This window comes from Pyxicephalus adspersus, chromosome 11 (genome assembly GCF_032062135.1).
Source record: "Pyxicephalus adspersus chromosome 11, UCB_Pads_2.0, whole genome shotgun sequence".
In the NCBI taxonomy this organism is placed as follows: domain Eukaryota; kingdom Metazoa; phylum Chordata; class Amphibia; order Anura; family Pyxicephalidae; genus Pyxicephalus; species Pyxicephalus adspersus.
This window is the reverse complement of record NC_092868.1, coordinates 51072248-51094076: the sequence shown is the minus strand read 5'-3', so window position 1 is coordinate 51094076 and position 21829 is coordinate 51072248. Positions and strand designations below refer to the sequence as shown.

The 21829-nt window shown below is 38.2% G+C and overlaps 1 protein-coding gene across 6 annotated transcripts in view; it reads right to left on the bottom strand.

The window, feature by feature from the left end:
* Nucleotides 1-21829, bottom strand: part of CAMTA1 (calmodulin binding transcription activator 1) — an 884829-nt gene that overhangs the window by 347173 nt on the left and 515827 nt on the right. For all 6 annotated transcript variants that reach the window (XM_072426016.1, XM_072426012.1, XM_072426011.1 and 3 more), the window contains exon 5: nt 2500-2571. In XM_072426016.1, the coding sequence (XP_072282117.1) occupies nt 2500-2571 (72 nt within the window). The remainder of the gene's footprint in view (nt 1-2499; nt 2572-21829) is intronic.

The following is a 21829-nucleotide window of genomic DNA, read 5'->3' as shown; positions in this document are numbered from 1 at the left end:
GTAAATATTAGGACATCCATCAGCACAGTCTAGTTTGATCTTTTACATTTCGGAGATAAATTGTTTAAAATGCCTTTCATTTACTGAAAGGGAATTAAAAGTCTAAAAGGGCTGGAAATCCATAATAATCTGTGAAAAATAAGGGGACAAAAGGGGACTTAAAAGGAAAGTTTTAAGAGTAATAGAGTCAAATGAAGATATTCCTAATAGAAGCGCAGTTTGTGTGTGTATATATATATATATATTTATTTACCAACTTTAGGATCCAATTAACAATAATAGTAGTTGTATGATAAAAATAAAATACCATGTATAGTCAGTTGTCCATCCAAAAATGGTATACTCACTATAAGGAGAATGGAGGGCTTTGAAAAGCATCCTATTTGCTCTCTATGGGCTGAGCCTATTGGGGATATAGTTGGTCTAGTAACAGTGAAGCTTCACAGGCAGTGACTACAACTTCAGATGCTTTGGATTCGATTTATCAAGTTGCAATTGCATGTAAAATGGGTAAAAAGAGGCATATTCTGCAGGCATCAGAATTAAAGGCATTAAGTCCTCACATTTCTGAGGACTTAAACAGAGTTGCCACCCCTTGGTGGCAACTCTGTTTGTTTTGCATTGAAATCATGCAGCAGAGTTGACATTCTACATAGGGTAAGTTAAACAAGGACAATGTGGATTGGTAAAATAATTGAAATAGTAGCATTAAAAATAATGTATAGGGGAAAAAGAAACGTATGTCAAGATATATGTCATTTGGTATTTGTTTTTCATATTGATGGGCACATAAGCCATAAAATATGGTTTGCAACCCTATGTCATAATGGACAAGGTTGGGCCGGATGTGACCACTGCATCTGCACTCAGTGGGCCTGATATATGAAAGCTCTCCAAAGCTGGGGAGAATACACTTTCACCAGTAAAGCTGGGTGATCTAGCAAATCTGGAATGGATTTTTTTAAAGTAATTTGCTATTTGCTAGCAAATGTTTTGAATCCTGGACCAGATCAATTCAAGGTTTGCTGGATCACCCAACTTCACTGATGAAAGTGTATTCTCTCCAGCCTTGGAGAGCTTTCATAAATCAGGCCCTATGTATTGACATCATTGAGAGGGGTGGCAACAAGGTCAGTTTGAGACCAACAAGAAAAGCTTAACCAGCCTGTTGGTTGCGTTATGGCAATGTTATTGATTTTGGAACTTCCTAGAGTTAATCTTGCTCATTTGTCAGCAGTTCAGCTAGGGACAGTCTTAGGTGTGCAGCAGCCCAGCCATGGGGGTCTCAGACCTAGGATGAGCTGTATACTGTAAACCTTTCTCCCCATTCTAACAAAGATCCCCTTTAAAAATAAGAAATGAGCTATAATAAACAAAATGCAAACAGCAGATTATTTCCAAAAATCCAAAAATAATTTCCACAATATATTATATAAAAGCCTAATATTGAAAAAATTACAGAATATTTCTAGCTATAAGTAGGTGCGTAATAAATGTATCATTAGCAGCTGACACATTTACATTATTAGGAAGCCAAAAAAAAGTCAGCAGTATATAAAGTAAACCTGTGTACATGCATGAACGAAGGTGCAATTGTATAAAGAAGGCTAGATTAATAATAAAGAATTCTGGTGTAATAACAACTCGGCATGAACTCAGTGATGTTCCTTAAAAGCTAACCTCCAAGCAGATATCAATTACACAAATAATGCAGATTTGTATTGGATAATTTATCAAAAAAATTTTTGTTAATGCAATCCTGGATTTCCTCCAAAGGAACAAAAACATTGGTATTAAAGCCTGGCCTATACCATAAAATATTACTGCGCCCCCATCAGAAAGATTTTGCTCACTTCCAGGCTTAGTGATCCCATCAAGAGAGTGCATGAGAATTTCCATAATGCCTACATCAATAAAAATCTTCTCACATTTTGGCTTGAGTTGTGCTTAAAGGTAAGAATATGGCAAGTCACCATAAAGATTAATTTTCACAACATGGAACACTGAGATGAACTACTAGCTGAATTAAATAAAACAATATTTGTATAGAAGGTATATAATAATGAATAAAAGGCTATTTATTTGATTATCTGCCTGGAGCTTCCCTTTAAATAAAGCAGAGGCTATATTATGGTGAAAATAAAGGTAAATAATGGCTGCCTTGGTGTCTGGCAGTCTGGTGCACTTAAAAGCTTCAAGTAAACATATTTCCAGATGTATTCCAGTAAAAGATTATAATAAATTCTTACGCCATCAGAGTATCGCTGGCGAAATAATATTCCAAACAATTCTAAGCAAAGTATTAAAAAAGAAACAATGTAGCCAAGAATTATTTTAAGGTATAAAGGGCGCCATCTTCACCATCAGGATACAACAGCCAGAAAAAGAAGCCAAACCGTAACAAAAAAGGAGAAGGAACCAACGCCAACCAACAACTCAGCCAACCAACATCCAGAAGCCGCATCATGGAAAGTATAGAAGACATCCAGGTGATCCTACCTGTAGCAGCCAGTAACACCTTCTGTGGAACGTTGGAATAATGGACGAATGGACATAGCAGCCATAGAGACACTAGAGAAAAACATAAAGAAGAATTTTGTTATTAAATACCACCAACAGTATAATATATATATATATAATAACACAACATTTTTTTTGCTATTTTTTGTTTGGTATATATAACACTAGAAGTGTTTTGTTGTATTTATTCAATAAGCGCAAAGAATTCTTGTTACCTAGTGCAGTTTTCTTTTAAAGATGCAGAAACTTCCCACCTGCGTTGGGTAGTAGGTAATATTTATCTGGACTTGTTCTTCTAATGTTGAAGGTGTTTCACTTTTACCAGTGTAAAAATGGTCCAGTATTTATATTTATGCAACACAAACACCATAAAGCGGAACTAAGCTAAAAACAAAAAAAATCACACGTATCCAGTAGGTCCCTCGATGGTCCTTCCCACAATCCTGTCCCGCGTTGTCCTGAAATTCCTTGTTGTCCCGGCGCCACCATCTTTAATGTTCTTTTTCATCTTCTTCTTCAGTCTTCTTTCTTCGATGCACTGTCTCACTGCGCATGTGTGATATTGGCATATTTTTCCCCTAGGCGGAAAAGTGGCCCTTGTGCGCATACCCAAGATAAGGGAATGCGCAGAAGGAGCAACCAGAGCCTCCCGGGATACATGACGTAGGAATCCCGGGAGGCTCTGCTTAGCAAATAGGACTTAAAGGGGCAGTGTTGCACCTAGCACTTGCAACAACAACATTTTTACCTAACATAGATGGGTTGTCTACCGTTCTATGTAAAGTAAAAATGTTGAGTTTAGGTATGCTTTAATCTAATCACCATGGAATCATCATGAATTTTGGTGCTTGGTATGTGTGGATTTAAAAGCTGGGGGTATTATAGGGGTAGAACTGATGAAGTGACTTGGAAAGCTATAAGGGCATCTTAAACTTGCTATTTAAAAACTGGAATAAATGGGGACTTTCACAGACATAATTATCTTCCTTTTATGTGCTCTCCCTTTTTTATCTCCATGTATCAGCTCCTGCTGTACTGCGCAGCCACCAGTCCTGCATTTGCCCTGCACCCAGTACTGCAGAGGTCATGCTCCTGCCTTCCTCTCCACAGGAAGATTTAGAGGTGTAACTAGAAGATTTACAGGTTTTAAAGAAATTAATTAATTGAAGAGACAATGGGCCTGATTTATTAAAGCTCTCCAAGGCTACAGAAGATACACTTTTATCAGTAAACCTGGGTGATCCCAAATATCTGAAATGGATCTGGTCCAAGATTAAAAACATTTGCTAACAAATAGCAAATAGTATGAAGAAATTGATTCCAGGTTTGCTGGGTCACTTATGAAAGTGTACCGTCCTTAGCCTTGGAGAGCTTTAATAAATCAGGCCCAATGTTTATGGGAAAGGGGGAGTAGATGCATGGAAGGAAAGAAGTTTCTGCTTCTGCCAGAGTTCAGCTTTAAGGACCCTTATCATTCCTCCCAGGGTACCTCTTTAAACTACTAAACACATCTTTCTGTATGTTATGGATATAAAGGGAAGAGGAGGTGTTCTGCAATTCCAAAATACTTTCTGTCCTATGGTGGCAACACTTCTTCTCCAGTACGCTTTGTCACCCTAGGACAGGAAGCATGTTACTGGCAGAATCATAACAATAATAATAATTAAAAAAAACAATGTAACCATCACATTCAAGGATCAATACATTGTAAAATGTTACATTTTTGCTCTTTGGCTTTGGATACACTTTAAATGAAGAATCTGCAATCAATTAAAAGAAAAAAGTAATATTGGAATACACAAGATTTACTTATGCGGCTCACGTTAATGCACTGATATTGAAATGATTAAAGATTGTTACAGAAGCTCAAACATTTATTAAAACACTAAATTCATTTATATAGTTTTACTGTAACTTTTAATTAAAGCTTCTTTATTAACATGTAGGGCAGAATAAAGTACTAGGTTTATTTCAATGCAAATGACAGAAATGATTCTAAATTCATATTCTAAGGCATTCTATAACAGATAATGTGATCCACAACCTGGTCTCATTCTGCTTTCTTTTACCAAAACTACACACCCCTAGACATCAGGTCACATGACTATATAATAGGCCAAAGGTACGTTGTTCTGCTTTTAGTAGTCATCCTTCCCTCAATGAATCCTGTGCACCTGCTGTCACCTTGGTATGGGCTCCCTACAGATTTTCAATTGAGGAGAGACAGTCTGAAAGGAAAAGTTTGTTCTGTACTTTCTCCTTGATAAACCAAGTATGCTTATGGGTGCACTTTGACTATTGATAAGGAAATACAACATATTTAGAAATACAAAAAGAAGGATGTTAGTTTAAAAAACTTCAAAAACAAACATAATTTTCCCCAAAGCATTATAATTTTGTTTCAGACCAGTTTTTGACTTAAGGTGCTCTACCAACATCAGAACTAGAACACATGTATTTGGACTATTTTGATGTTTAATACCAATCACTACCAGCGGACCTATGGTAAAATAATCCACTGCTCTCCTACCCATCCACGGCCTTTAAATGCATTGATGCACCTCTTCTCTTGGTGATCAGTCATGTGACCACATGCTCAGATCTTTGCTTGGGCACTTGGTTCAAGCAGGGCAGCCTATTAACTGGCTGAGCCTGAATGTCAACCCCTTTCAGCTGAGATCATGTGACGTATGCCTAGGCATTTGACCATTCATTCACCTTCAATGGAAATTTAAGTTCTTTTTGGAATTCAATCTAATTCTGTACAAAGAGGGGAAGACATTCCACTATGGGTCAGTCCAAAGAGGGGTTGTATTTATTTAGATTTGGACAGTGAGGGTTAGGTTCAGAAACTGTTCCACATTATATTTAGGCTGCTAAAATAGAGATTGGCACACACTTTATATGGTGAAATTTTTCTAGGATTCCCAAACTTCACTGTCAAGATTCGTTCTCCAAAAACAGTAAATACATAGAGTTGGGTTTAGGCCCCAATGAAGGACACTGCTTGGATTCCTTATAAATAACAGCAAACGTTCCAAAATCCAGACATTTAAAAAAAAGTTTTGTTGGAGTCACAATGACTTTCAGCAAAATAAACAGAAATGATGTTACAGGCAGATGATATATGTAAAACAAATAGGAATGAGTTATCTCCTCCCGGCTGTCATGACAGTTTGACATACATTTCAGCGCCGGAACATTTTTTTGTGCTCCGGGTCGTGATACTACAAAAGATGTCAAAAGAGAAGCCATGTGACCTTTAATATTAGACATAGGTGGCAGACGGAATTTATGGCACAGATATATATTTCCTATCCTAAGCATAGACGTTATTGAACTGCTGCCCTTTTCTACTCCCCGGCTCGATTTCCCAGCTGAATTTCAAACTTACAATCCAGATCAAACTCCTAGTTGAACAAACTTGGCTTTTCAAATTTTGAGCTAGGAACTCATTAATCATAACTGGCATTCTTCATTCTCTTGCTTTGCTCAGGGTAAATATTTCTCTCTGGCCAAGCTTCACGCAGAGATTTTCTTTTCCCTTTCTACATTTAATTGCAAAAGGTGTTTTTTCTTTTTCCTCACATGTTTAAAATGATCCGGAGAAACATAGATGCGCCCGGCACTATCTTCATTAGTCTTCTAATGATGTTGTAACTCAGGATGATGCTTTTTTTTTGGTTACTGTCTTTTAGATATAAATCGTTTGAAAAGAGAAAAAAAGGAATCATGTTAATGAAAAAAAAAAAGTACAAGCTTGCAGCATTAGGTTGCCGGAAGCCTTAGGAAGGTGTGATAGGGCCCAGCTAGAGATCACCCAAGTTTAAAGGTTTCATCTATACAAAATATATGTCAATTCTGATGATTCCTTAAAAACAGCCGCAGCTTGAGAAGGGAAGCCTTTCCCTGCCAGCATGTTGTAGGTAATGGCCTTTGCTCTCTATGTAGAAGCAGGGGTCTCCTTGCAGAGGTCATATACGCCCCCTGTTGAGACTGACCAATACGTCTGCACCGAGCAAAGCTCATGCACTCTGTTGATTGGAGATATAGCAGAACCTCATCAAGTAATATGTTGGACCTCTGCAGGGAGACCACTTCACACAGGGAAGGTCCTTCTCTTCAGCATGCTGACATTTTTCTAAGACTGTGGTTACTTATTGAAATTTTTTTAATGCACCTGAAATGTATTTAGTTGGTTTGAAAATTTAATTTGGCTTAAGACAGCATTGAAAACCTGAGAGTCCCAATCCTTTCATACTCTATTCCACGTATTTACTCATGTGTCCTCATCCCTTACTACAAGGAGAGACACCTAGAAAAAGTTAGACAGACCATTGTATTCTACTTTGGGTTGTCTACAGTACTAAGGAAGAACATGTTAGAGCTTAGAATGTATGCTGGGTCTATATTTGAATGATATAACTTAAAGGTGAGCTGACAAACCTGAAATAATGGATACATCAACAGTTGGTCTTTAAAGAATTAGTCCACCTAAAGTGATAAAACAGTTAACTATGTACTGTGGTGGGACAGACTAATGAGGGATTCCATTAGTACATTTTTTGGGGTTCCACTCACCAGAATTTCAGACATTGGGATGTTCCCACTCATCCAATGCAAATTATCTCTCCAGAGCTCAGCATAGGAATTTGACTACTGGGGATCCCTAAGCCATGCAAAAACTTGTCAATTGATTGAATTGTCCAGCATCTGCCAAAAACCGACGTGTAAATTTTAGGTGGACTAACCCTTTAAATACTCAATATCTGAATGAACATATGGCTAGAAATATTTCATCATCTGCCATGGTTTGTAGAGGGATTCCCTAAGGACACTGACATATTAGCAAGAATAAACTGTTTACTCATCATTAGAATAAAAATAGAAAGCTAGTGGAACCATCCCAAGCCATCCGATTTCTCCCTCGAGGGCCTGTCAGCGAGCCTTAGTCCACTGCTCACGAATGCTATAAATCAGACTCAATAACAGCCTGGCATGCTGGAAAAAAAACAAATATAAAAATGATCCCAAGACTGTGGACAAGGTCTGGATTAAGGTCTCCTGCATTAATTCAGTTTTTCTATCCATCACACCTCCATGCAGAGAGACAGTGCTGGTGTTATCTTAATATATAGAAAAGGAAAAAAAGAGATACAATTACTGTTTATTGTTTCCAATGCCATCATCCATTGTCACCATCTTACAATAAAAGCTTGCAAACTGTAAGAAAGTTTTTAAGGATGATTTTGTGTCCCCGCCTCCTGAAATGTGAAAGATTGCCATTTAAAACTATCTGAGATCAACAGTTTATTCTGCCTGCCTTCATTCCAAGGATAACCCAGAGGAGTATCCTCACCACCCTCATTTTACCCCTGACTTAAAATCTGCGCTGAAAGGTCTTTTTTTTAGACATTTCCTGTCATAAGGTGGCAACTCTCCACCAATTCCGTTCTTTTGTTGTCACCCTGTTACGTTTACCCTCTGCCTAATACTACAAGTGGCCATATAGGCACGGTCCACTGTTGTCACTAACAGGAATCTAAAGCCGATCCAGAACAATGCAAAACGGATGCTTGAGAAAAACACAAAGGCTCCTACTGGTGAGTACCTTCTAAAAGAACTGCCCAGCTGTCATTGCAATCATCTGGCTTCAATACTTTGGGTCTAAGTTATTAAAGTTCTCCAATTCTAGAGAAGATGGACTTTCATGGGTTTATCATTGGAAGACCCTGTGTGAACTTGGGGGATCTATTAAACCTGGAATGAAGTTCTTAAAAATAATTTGCTATTAGTTGGCAATTTTTTTCCAGCCTGGACCAAATCTATTCTAGGTTTGCTCTCTTTTTCAGTCTTGGAAAGATTTAATAAATCTGGCCTGGAATGAGCATGCAGAAAGTAAAGTGAGAGTGAAATCAAACCATACTTATTCCTGACTTAGAAAACATTGAAGCTGAAGGATCAGCATGCCAGCCATGCAGCTAGCTTTTTAAGATGGTGGTTTTTAGAGACAATCTAAACATCTTTCATGACAGGTTTCCTTTTAACTCTGCATGTAATACATCGCTTCAGCTTTAGCATCTGTATAATATTAGGAAATATCATGCCATTGTCTGGAATTCCTGTTTAATAAAAAGGAATCCCTCCTTTGTGTCTTGCTTCCGGCCTTCTAAAATTAATCTTTCACATGAAAGCAGAACGCAATGCTCTAAAATAAAACCATTAGACATTTGTGACAGGCAGGACACACAGCTTTTGACGTACGTCTTATATTGTATCATGCATACATGTATGTCACTCAGCTGGAGATCAGCATGCCAGTGCGCCGGCTGAATGTAAAACGAGGCTGATCAGTTTGCAGGGCGCGCTATGGCCTGCGGACTCTGCGGAATAAAGTGTGAGGCCTGCTAATGCACACATGCTGATGTTGGTGTGTGGATATTAAGTCGGAGTGCCGTGTGCTGCTCAGCTGTCAGGAGACATCACAGCCGCTGGGACTGTGGGAAAAGATCATGTCATCTGTACGGTCTACTATCACTCGCCTACAAATCGATCACTGCACATTGCAAACAGAATCATCCTCTCTGTCGTGAATTCGCCATACGGACTCTGTATGCACAGATAATCACACCTACTGATTAAAGTTTATGTCAAGCCGAAACTTTTGGAAGGAGTAGGGAAACATTGTCCATTTGTACTGATGACCATTGTGACTGGGACCAAAAGCGATGGAAGAATCTAAAATAAGGAGTAGTCATTATAGTTCCTAACTGTGGGCCTGATTTATGTGGGCTGGAGAGGATACACTTTCATCAATGAAGCTGGGTGATCCAGCAAACCTGCAATGGATCTGGTTCAGGATTGAAAACATTTGCTAATAGCAAATTACTTTAAATAAATTAATTCCGGGTTTGCTGGATCACCCAGCCTATAAAAGTGTATCCTCTCCAGCCTTGGAGAGCTTTAAAAAATCAGGCCCAGTGTCTAAATTTATAGGGATTGAAGTCCTCCTGTCCTACTTTAGGAAATGTAATGGTGAGAAAATACTTTGGGTTTTACCCATCAGTAATTCCTTATGGTGAACATAAATTGGGATGTGTGGATACTCAGGAAAAGAAGGGGACACTTGCTCAAGTGACAACTAAGCGAGGGAGAGTTCATCTCACTTCTTCTCACTTCCTGTTTTCTCTAAAGTCAGACGGTAAAATAAAATTTGCTCAACGGGACATAATTTAATAATAATCCACCCCACACACCTATATAATTATCTTGTTCTTATATAGTGCCAACATATTATGCAGTACTTCATAAAGTCTGTATTAGTCTTTATTCACTCGACTCACTTTATTAATCTTGTTGCCATTAATATTATTGAGCTGTATTGATAAAGCAACAACATATTACACAGCGCTGTACATTAAATAGAGGTTGCAAATGACATAGAGATACAGACAGTGACACAGGAGGAGGAGAGGACCCTGCCCCGAGGAGCTTACAATTTAGGAGGTGGGGGAAGTAGCACAAAATAGGAGGGGGGATATGGAATGGTGGGAAGTAGTGAGGGTTTAGGAGACAGAAGATGGGTAGGCAAGGTTAAAAATGCTGTGTTGTGTTTTAAGGGCTCATTTAAAAGTCCAAAAAGTAGGAGCAAGCTTAATAGGATGAGGAAGACCATTCCAGTGTGTCCGGGCAGTTCTAAAAAGTCTTGGTGCCGTGCGTGTGACGAGGTTATAAGTGAGGAAGTCATTAGGGGAGTCAAAGGGAGCCAGGGGAGGGCGGATATTTTTGTATTAGATCAGGAAGGTAGGAGGGTCAAGATCTGTGTATTAGATATGACTTTGCTCTTCATAGAAATCCACTGAACACACAAATACATCAATGAGATTTTACACAGGGACCTCAGAATAACAACAGGGTTAAAAAAAAATATAAAACTAAAAAGAAATGAATTCAGTAAAATTTGGTGGAAAACTTGCAAAAGCCAATCAATTTACATAAAATGAAAATGGAACTCCCCTTTCAGTGGTTTCCAGCGCTGCCATAAACAAGACATTTTAGCTCCAATCTGCGTTAATAACTTTACACGTTTCTCCTAATGCGGCTGCCTGGAGGCTGGCAACAAGTTGTTAAATCTTGGCGTCAACGATATTTTAAAAGTACAGTTTTAGCAGAGGCTAAATGTGATTATTTATACTTTTCCGCAAACTCATGGGAATGAGATTTATGATGTTCTGCTGTATGTGATGTACCAAATTTTAACGGAGGATAATGAGTTTAGGTATGTTAATGTTCCTCTGGCTCTACCTTTTCTGACTTATAGAAAAACTGATAAAACCCGATGTTTCAAAAGTGCAACTGCTACAAATCATCATCCCTGCAGTAGCTGGCAGAGTGAACGTTGTATTTCTGTTATTCTTGCTTTGTGAATATTTATTTTTTAGGACTTTTTTTTTAATTTGTAAAGATGTGCAAAGTTTTTAGTATCTGCTTGACCAACATACCCCCCTTTCACCCTCATACCTCATAAAAAATTATGTAAGCAATTCTTAGGCCACCCTGATTTATGTTGCAGCTCTGCTGGCATGCTTCTTACCCTGACCTCAGCTTTACAACATCAACAGAGAAGCATCAAACATTCTTGTAAGGATTTCAGGAAAATCAAGAAAAAAAAATATTTTTTTATCTCTAAAGTATACCCTGTAATACCAGCCAGAAACACAAAGGGTTTGCTCCAACCCATTACTATAGCAGGGGAGAATTCTTACTCAGGAAAATGGACACCAAAGGTGTAACAAGGCCAGCCAGAGATGTGACATACATTGACTGGAACTTACAATAGGAACCTACAATGACAATGGGGAGCAGTTTAGTGTTTGTTGCCCCATTACACGTTTTCCAGAAGGAAGTCAATTCCTATATCCTTTATCGCTAACTAGGAGTTACTGTATCTGTGTAAGCTGCTACTGACATATAGCCTGTTCACTTTGCAAAATCAACTCTATTATTTTATTGTGAAGTAGTTTGAAGCTGAACTTTAAACAAATATAAAATACAGATTTTCATGCTGTTGTTTGTTTATTTAAAATGTACATTTTTAAAAGTAATAAGTACCTAAAAATGACCTGATATCAACCGCTTGCCATCCTCTGCACAGAAGAGCTCAGACCGGGACAGTGAATGGCAATAGTAGTAGCCAATCAAGTAAAGAGGTAATTATTCTGTAAAAGTGGCTGATCTTAAATAATTTTCTATTATTTCTATTGAAAATTAAAAAATTATATATATAAAAAAGATGGCTTGGAATTAAAGTAATCCTACGTATCTAATTTCACAATTGTCAAATTTAACCAAGAGATCCAAAATGGGGAGCAAATCAATAAAAAGAACTTACGGACACTGTAAAAGGTTTGATCAAATTCTTTAGATTGTTTGATAGTTCCAAAATATAGGGGAGGGGCAGGTGAGGTGGAGCTTTCAACCCCAATATATTTTTGGAGAATTCCAAGATGAACCCATGGCTGGCCAGCACTTCATTATTGGGTAATAATCAGTAGATTGCTTTTTCTGTACTGGAGAACAAAAGGTTAACAGAAACTTTCAGTCTTACTAATTACGTTTATTGACAATGCACCTCGAAAAAAGGCCCGCCAGCGCACAAGACTGAGACACGGCACACGAGGCTGAGAGACGCCAAATGAAAGAAAAGCCTTTGCACAGTTTTCATTACAGAATTCTGTTTCAGTTAAATTACCCAGAGTCCTCCAGCTGGCTGATGGCATCTCAAAAGCTACTCTGTTACCCACGTAATTTCGTTAGTATCAACCGGAGGTTAGACAGAAACAAATTAATTCAAGTCCCGAGCCAAAGGTATTGGTTTTTATAACTCCCTTTAATGACTTCTGTTTTCATAATTAGTGTTAACAAAATACATTTTAATTTGATTTTGCCTTGAGTTCCCATCTGAAAAAAAAAAAAAAAACGGTTTCTTATTAGACTAACACCTTGGCTAATCTTTTGCTTTGTAAAGGTTGCCTAAATTCAAAACCTCATCGTTCTGGGCTTTTATTACAATGTCCTCGTTCACAAAATTATTTTATAGTTTTGAATATTGGATAAAGTTTAATATCTTTTGCCGGCACCCAGCATGCTCTGCTATAATGCTGGCCTTGTTTTCAGGTGTTGTGCTGACTACAACAAACAAGTTCTGCATTTGTACATAATACTGCATTCAACTGATGCTTTGCAAAGGCAAATGTACAAAAGATTATATTTGTTCACTTTTTTATGTTTTCTGAATTCATGAAATTATTGTTCTGCTCGGCCAGGGTATCCTCACACTGACTAAGGCATTGCATGTTCCATACTGCTGGGTTTAAGGCAGGAGCTGAGTAAGCTTAGTGTGTTTCACTCATTCAAAAAGAAAAGCAGGTAGGAGATGGGGCAGAAAAACTAGTGCAACAAAGTCTCTAAAACATTGTGCCATTCTCCTATGACACCATAAAGTGCAGCAGGTGTGAGTGAGTTAGCAATTAGACCTCAAAATAAACATAGAAATAGGCAGCCACCCTTATAATGATATATAAATAAGTGTAATGACTTAGATCAACACTAGTTGTAAAGGTGGTTTTTGGGTAGTTGTGGTTAGATAGTGGGGTGGTTAGATAGGTAGGTGCTGGGGAAACCTTCCATAGACCTGGATTTCCTTTTCAAAACCTTTAAGACTTTAGATCTATCTATCCATCCCTATAAATCCATGTCCACCCATCTCCATCTTCCTAACTGATATCTATTTATTCTTCTATCTGTCCATCACATATCTATCTATCTATCTATCTATCTATCTATCTATCTATCTATCTATCTATCCATTCCTGACTATCCATCCATCTCGATCTATGCAACTGATATCATTCTATTCTTCTTTCTGTCCATCACATATCTATCCTATCTCTACCCATCAATTTCTTACTGGCCATCTCTATCTATTCATTCGTCTTTCTATCCATCTCTCTCTCTCTATGGGCCTGATTTAATAAAGCTCTCCAAGACTGGAGAGAATACACTTTCATCAGTGAATCTGGGTGATCCAGCAAACCTGGAATGGATTTCTTCAAAGTTATTTGCTAACAAACATTTTGAATCCTGGACCGGATCCATGCCAGGTTTGCTGGATCACCCAGCTTCACTGATGAATGTGTATTCTCTCCAGCCTTGAAGAGCTTTATTAAATAAAGCCCTATACATCCAATGCATACCTATTCATCACACATTTATACTATATCTACCCATTCATCCTCCATCACTGTTTATCCCTATATCCACCCATCTCCCTATATCCATCTGATATATATCGCCTATCTATCTAGCTATCATTCTAGGGTGTTTTTATTTCGGTATATATGGATTTTAGTGTATTTTATTAATGTGAATATCATGTGTCTAGTCTTCTTCTATTCAAGGACCATAAACCAGCATTATTTTACCAATCTTTTGGCAGAGGAACTCATCCCTATAAGTTTTTTTTAGCTCCCTGCCTAGCCATTTGGCTAGAGTTACCCCTTAAATAAAAAAGCATTTCAGATTCGTTTTTTCTTAAGTGCACTAAGTGAGGATCATATTGCTGCCATTAATTAAGAGCATCTTGATCCTCATCAATATGTTGCTGATGCAGCCGGCTCTGCGGGAGCAATATATCCAAATTTAAAAAAATGACATTTAGCTCAGTCGAAACTCACTCAGGAAAGCCCTTCAGTCCCTCTTGATCTCTTTATTAAATTCCTGGGGGATGTCAAGCAAAGGCTGATGAAGTGTAGAGGAAAGGAACAAGTAAAAGAGATCTCAGCTCTCAACACATTTGCCATTTTCTCCCCACAACAAAGATCACTGGCATGAAACCTATTAAAGGGACATTAAAGGGGATCTTGATTAAAGCTGAACTCTGGGCAAACTGTTAAACTCACACATCAAATACATATAAGGTGGATGTTTGATCTGCTAAATGATTTGTTTTCCTGCACATCCATCTCTAAAATGTACACAGCTCTGCCACATTGCACAGCCCCCTATGGCAGGGCAGGGAACTAAATGGCAATAAAAGCCTATCAGAAAAATTTGGAAGCCACACAAATTTGTGTTTGCTTTAAATAACACAAAGGTTCATGTAGAACCTTTCCTATTCTCCCAGTAACATGTAAGCGATTAATGTACTATGTAATAATTCTGCTGACTTCTGCCACCTATCAATGAAGCCCAATTCTGTCTTCTTTATATTAACATCACATAAGGATGAATCCTTTAAACAAGTCCGGATTGTGTTTTACTCGAATCATGCTTATTTTGCAGTTCCTTAAAATGTAAAACACAGGAAGTTTTGTTGTAAAACACCAAGATGAGCTATGATTTACATAATAAACTCTTATGTGATTGATTATTCGGCCCGTTAGGGTAATAAATTCAGCTGCTGGATAATGAGGTGCTAATTATAAGTTGGAGGAGAAAGCAGAAAACAGATAGAAAAAAAAAGTCAGAAGGAAATCCTGGAGATGGGACTCCAACAAGCCACAGATACAAAATTAAATTCATGGGATGGAATGTATCTTGAATTCCTGGGACATCATGCATCTGCAATTTATAGGAACACGTGGATCTGGAATCCATTGGATCCATGTATCTAGAATCTATGAAATGGAATCTACAAGATGACACATATCTGAATTCCATAGGACAGCATGTATCTGAATTCTACAGGAGGCATGCATCTGCAATCTACATATAGCATGTATATAGAATCCATTGGATAGCATGTATCTAGAATCTACGATATGGCATGTATCTGGATTCGATGGGACAGCATGTATCTGCAATCTACAGGAATCGTTGATCTGGAATCTGTTGGCATGTATTAAAGTGTTCTCACCAGCCCTGTTTAGCCGGGGCGCACCTCCCGGCACTTTCCAGTTACCACCCGGCTGTTTTTGGTTGGTGCTGATAAGTTGGGTCACAATACAGGGGCTGCCACTCACCTACAGCTTCTTCCCACCCAGCTAAAAAAACATTTCTGGGGAAAATACTGTATTAAGAACCTACAAGATGCCTAGTATCTAAATTCCATTTGACGGCACATATCTTGAATCCGCAGGAGGGCATGTATCTGCAATCTACATGAAGCATGTTAATGGATTCCATTAGATGGAATGCATCAGGAATCTACAAGATAGAATGTATCTGGATTCCATGGGATGGCTTGTACCTAAAATCTACAGGGTGGTATGTATCAGGAATCTATGGGATATCATATACTTGGAATCAATGGGAGCAAAACCATGGAGCATTGGCTCACAGCAAATCACAAAAAAAGTAATCTTAATGGTTTTTTACTCTTTCATCGCAAGAGTCAATGCCAAGCTTTTAGTGAGGTCCCAATATTATTTTTTTTAAGGTCAATATTGTCATTTTATGGTTTTAACACAAGATTGTTCGTTTGCTCCCTACCGGTATGGGTCTTGTTTGTATGTCGTTTGCACTCATTTGTCCAGCTCTATATCTATGAGCTGCTTCTTTCATTGCACACAGCTGCCCATACCTTCTAAACAGGTAATTAAGCTGTATGAACCCTGGACCTTGGCTGCTATAGCATCAATGAGAAGTAAGGATGAAAATGTTGGACCAGGCACTTAAAGACAAGCTACAGGCTTGTTACACCCCCTGCAACATAATGACCATTAAGTGCAGGGGTATTACCCCAATGGCAACACAGACAGCTAGGAAAACCTGACAAACATCTTATTCTGCTGAAGAAAAAAAATGTCTTGTCTAGCTCCTTGAGATGAAATTGTCTCTGTGTGGACACAGACAGCATTAAAACGTGACAGGAGGTGTAGCCCTTTTAACTAAGCTATAAAAAAGTGTTTGGCTTAAGTTCCACTTTTGGCATAAAAACCTTCAATTCAAAGATATTCCTCATTAGCCACAGAAGATATCACTAGGCTGTACATAGGTTGTGAAGAGAGCAAAGCAGTGAGAGGGGCTGAACAAACCCACCCTCTACAAGCTGCCTGCACAGGAGGGGGCGGATACAAGACCAGGCACCCTGCACAAGAGGAGGGCAGCATTGTCTGGTCTTTATTAGAGGAGGCCCCTGCACAGATTGATGCTGGATTATAACACCAAGATTCAAGTAAAATCCACATGACTCTTGCATTTAGACAATATTTGCTTTTTCCATAGTTCAGCTTTAATTACTCAGTTTTATCCAATTCACTTGGCCTTTTCCCTCACCATGATTAATAAACACAGCACAGCAAAAATTAAAAAAGGCGATAAAAAATTCCAAAGAACTGTATATTTTGTGTATAAATTTCACATATATTGTATGTGTACAAACACAGCACAGGCCCCCCTTCCTCCTTTTCCTCCTCTGCTCGCACTTTATTATGATTATGACCCGCTCAATTTATCACTGCTTTCTGGACTGATTCCATTATCCCAAAGTTCACCTTAAGAGCATAAATATTGCTTTAAATCAAGGGTTTGCGGCTCAATTTGCAACACGGATTTGGAAATTACTGCCCATAATTCTACCTTTCAAAATTATAACCAGCTACAGGAATCAGCTGCAATGAGGAAGGAGCTCGGCGATAACTAAAATGCACTATAGAAGAGGCATTAACTCATTCTTGTATACGATGTGATTTGCCGAAATCAGCCAAAAGAAGCTTAACACATGCAGATGAAAAACATATGTGATCTGTACTACCTAAAATAATTCTGTTTCTGACCAGTCAGTCATGTGATTTACCCACTTTGCCCAGATGGGTGATTTTATGGTGCATCTTCTGTGGGTAGGCTATTAAACCTAGTCTATTTCCTACCACTAATTTGTTATTGGACAATTAAGTAGCAGAAGTCCAAAGGCAAGCTCATCTGTGTTCTCCTTATTTAGGCATGTTATGATATTGAACAATGCAATGTAACCCTGTCTCATCCTGTTGGCCCAGTGATTTCCCCGCCAGCATTCACAGTTCTGCTCAGCAGCTGCAGCTACCACAAATCCGTCATTCTTGTCAGCTGAGATATTGATGACATGTTTTAAGGCCTGTGGAAAAAGGCAAAAACAAAGTGCCCCTCAATTCTCTAAAGGAAATAGGAAATATGTGATACTCATGCCCCTCGAAACTGAAATGTTTCAGGATGAGGTTGTCCTTTAAGCTCTGCCTGAATACATGAGTTTTATAGTTCTCTTTGCACCCTCTATTCACAATCTATGGCCCTAACTCTTATAATTCAATGACAAATGCACTCCTTTCATGATTAATGGTTCTTCTGTCTAACCTATTTTGCTTTTCATTTATCATAGAGACATTGAATAACGCAACTGAATATTTCACATCTCTCCTTTCACTGCTTAGATATTTTTTATATGGAGAGTTTTTTAGTAATGTAGCAGAAAAAGAAGCAGATGGATCATTAAGTTTTTTTCTTAGTTTACTTGGCAGATAAAGAATTTAAGTAGAATGAATGTTTATCCCTTTTTTTGCCAGTGGTAGCCAATCACATTTCAGCTGTTGTTTTCCCAGTGTGGGTTTGACATGGTAAGCTTGTATTCTACTGGCTGCTCTAGGTAACCAATCAGGTTTCATGGGGTTGGGCATTTGGTCAATATAAAAGCTCCCATAATTTAATTTGCTTTGTTGTCATAAAAATTAGTATATTACCAAAAAGAATGGGAAGTGTATAGCAGCAACATACATTTTTCTTTTCTGGATTTCATATACTGCATTTTAGTGATCTTCACCCTTTTATTAAAGCAATGAATCTGATATTTTCCAAACATTCTCAAACCCTCCATCTTCCAGGTCCATATACTTTTGATAGCAGTGATTAATTTCCCAACAGAAAATGTTAAATTGACTGCTTTATTGGGTAGGGTTCTCACCTTCTGTGTCATTGTATTTGTATTTGTCAGTTATGCAGGTTTTTATTTTATTATTTGTTACATTATATATTTTTTTTCCTTTCTGTAATAAATACTTTGAGATCCTACGAGTCAAAGGGTTTAACTTTCACGGAGTGACAACGTTATATGGTCTGCAGCAAATTTACTGAAGTGTTGTCAACCTACAGATTTGCCTTCTTATGCACACTGACAGAGGTAGTTATCAGCGTTGTCACTCCTAAAAGCCCTCCCTGCCAATCAGCCTAGGACACGTCAAACAAAATGTTGCCTTGCATATGCAGGAGGTGATGCACAATCTTGGATCCAAGAGGAAAGATCCTAGAGTTATCTGCTATCAGAGATAGATAAGTAGAATCCCAACCCCACCACCATAAATGGATCTAGGAGGAGGGGTAACATATCAAAATTAAAGAGAGACTCCCATTGCATCATGGAAGTACCGCGTTTTTCCTATTATTCCGACCTGTTAAGGCACAGAAGATGCCACACAGCCACAAAAATTAGAATCTCTGACTGATCGGTGGGGTCTTCCTTTAAAATAAGAAACAGAAAGCCACGTGGTACAGCTGGGAACCTGAAAACACTGTACAGGTTTGATTAAATGCAAGGCATTCGGGTCAAGTACATATTGAGTGCATGCAGACTAAGCATAAATAATTAAAGCCGATGATTATTTTAAGAGCTGGCTTTTCAGCTAGACTTTAAATTGGAGAGAATTTGGGTAATGAATACCGATAGCAGAGGCTTACTTGTACTGAAGGTGGCCACGGGTGTGTTCTTATTTTTAGCAAATCGAAGCAATAAATGAATTAAAAAAGGAGAAAATAAAAAAAACCTTTCCGCAGAAAGCCTCTTGAGAATGGGGGTTTTCATCACTGTCGGCAATAATTTCATTCCTTGCTATCGAACCTGACCTGTTTGCCTTAACATTTTGTCTTTCTTAAATATCTTACTTTGTCAGTTGATCAAAGAGTTATTGCTATCTACTTATGTGGTTATTGTATAGTTTTCTGTGCAGCTGTTTTTGTTCTACTTGCACACAATAGGATCAGTGGAGACACAAGGCATTACTTATTTTAAGTAAACCTATTACTACAATTAAATTATAAATCTTATCTAAATGTTATCAGAAACTACAATTTTTCTTTTTAACCTTGGATGGAGCATTGAAGGATTAAGACCCCTGTTGGGGTTGGATTGCCAATATGAAGTGAAAAGATGGAAGCCCCAGGCCATAGGGATTGTTCCAGATATAACGTTTGCCATAAACAATCTCTCAAACATTGATAATTAGCACATTTTGTGGGTTATACACAAGACCTCAAGAATGTATTTGAGCCTTCAATACAGTTTACTAAGAAGTAAACCCTAAAATTACTATTTGTCTAGATTTCCCTGCACGGTAAATTAAACCATGAGAGGGCCACCCAATATGAAAGTCAAATCTTAGACAGAACAAAAGTCAAATCTTAGAAAGAACAAATACAAAATTATATATGGACCACCCCTACAGCTTATTTTATTCTTTCATATTACATAAACTGATCTTCCCAAGGACTGTGTTGGAGTTCCTCCAGGCATTAAAGTGCTCACAGCATTTATGGGATTCATTTGGAACCACCACTAAGTTTGTGGTCTGGTGCTCCTCCACCCTAATTCTGGAAGGATTTGTTGTCTTTTCACACATTTTGCTCGTTGTTGCAGGGGCAGAAAGTGATGGGAAATCCAAAAATTCACAGCTGCCACTAGAACCGGAGTTAATCTTGGTATATTCCAGACTTTCCTAATATTGAGACGAGTCTTTCTCTGCAAATCTGAAAAATTGAGTGGATGTGTCCCTCCTCAAAGTCATTTAGCTGAATGTGTGCAATCTGATTTTTTCTTCATCTAAAAGCAACATACAGTCCTTTTGGCTGCAGTTGGAATAGATAAATATCAGTCTATGGTTTCTCTCTGATATGGGAAAAATTCCACGCCGGAAGTTTATTAAACCAAGCGTAGGCTGCTTACATATGTGTACTTATCATAATACATATATTTATGCACATTTCTTTTTCAACAACATCCGCCAGTTAACATGAACCCTGTTTGGATAATGGGTATACAAACATTAGTTCACAACCCCTGCAAGCCTTGAGTGCTGTTTTCTTTCATCTTGTCTTATTTCTATTTGTATATAAAATGGAGTTGTGAGTCAATGCAGGTTTTAAAGCTTAATGGAATCCTTTGCAAAGTTTGATTTTTATTTAATCTTTATCTGGCGCGGCACAGAGGTTAAACTGATGAGCGTGAAGTTGAAAAGGGTCACGTTATCCGCCCACTGTGTTAGATGGCAGACTGATAATGCGTTTCTTCTATAAAAAGGGATATTGTGAATGTCAGCAGAGGAGAAATAGGACATATCAGTGGCAGCAAAGGCACAGCTTCATGTATGAAGGGGGCTTTTGCAAAATTCTTTAAGTAGAACTGATGATATTGCAATTCCATTTTAGAATAAACTTATGGGGGATCTCTGGTCTAGAGTAATTCCATGAACACAGAGAGCATTAAGGTGGTGCTCCATGTAGAAAAGTAGACAGGGGGCTGTTTTGATGTTCGGGAGACCTACCCCAAATGTTTGCATTTAGGCTGTGTGGCCCATAGTGGACAGGATCTGTGTTTATGGGATGGACAAATGTTAGGTTGGCTCAGTAAGCATTTAGTGCAGCCAATGAGAGTAGGTCTTGAAGTGAGGGACTGCAGACATAAGACAGAAGTAGTAAAGGAACCAGATCCTTCTAGGGATAGCAGTATTGTAAAAAGCCAAGTAACACCTCTGACTAGTAATTGTGCTTTCTTTATCACATCCCCTTTAGGATGGCAACAATTACCTTGTCCCTTACATCATTAACCCAGTGCAATCCTGTCCTACTATCCCAGTAACAATGGTCTCCAGGATCAACAGGGAGGGCAAGTTTACCTAGCAGTGACATAGACATGCTTGACAGGGGTTCAAGCCTTCCCTACTCTACCCCTCAAAAAAGTGTGCAACTATAGGAATCTTTTAACATACATTTGTTTTTTGATTACATCCCCTTATTCACCTGGCTGCCAACAGCCTTGACAACAGATGTAATATAATGACCTGCCATAGACTAGTTGAATTTCTATAAGACATCCATGTGGAATTTTGCTAACTGATTTACATGTGTTTGAGGCTGAATTGATGGTGAGTCATGCGTCAAAGTCCCCTCTGTCAAAGCTCATGGCAATTAAACCATGTGAAAGGAGACAGACACTTCTGAATTTAATTCCATTTTAGAAAAAGAAAGAAAATTCAAAAGGAAAGCCTATTTATATATTCCTATAACTTCA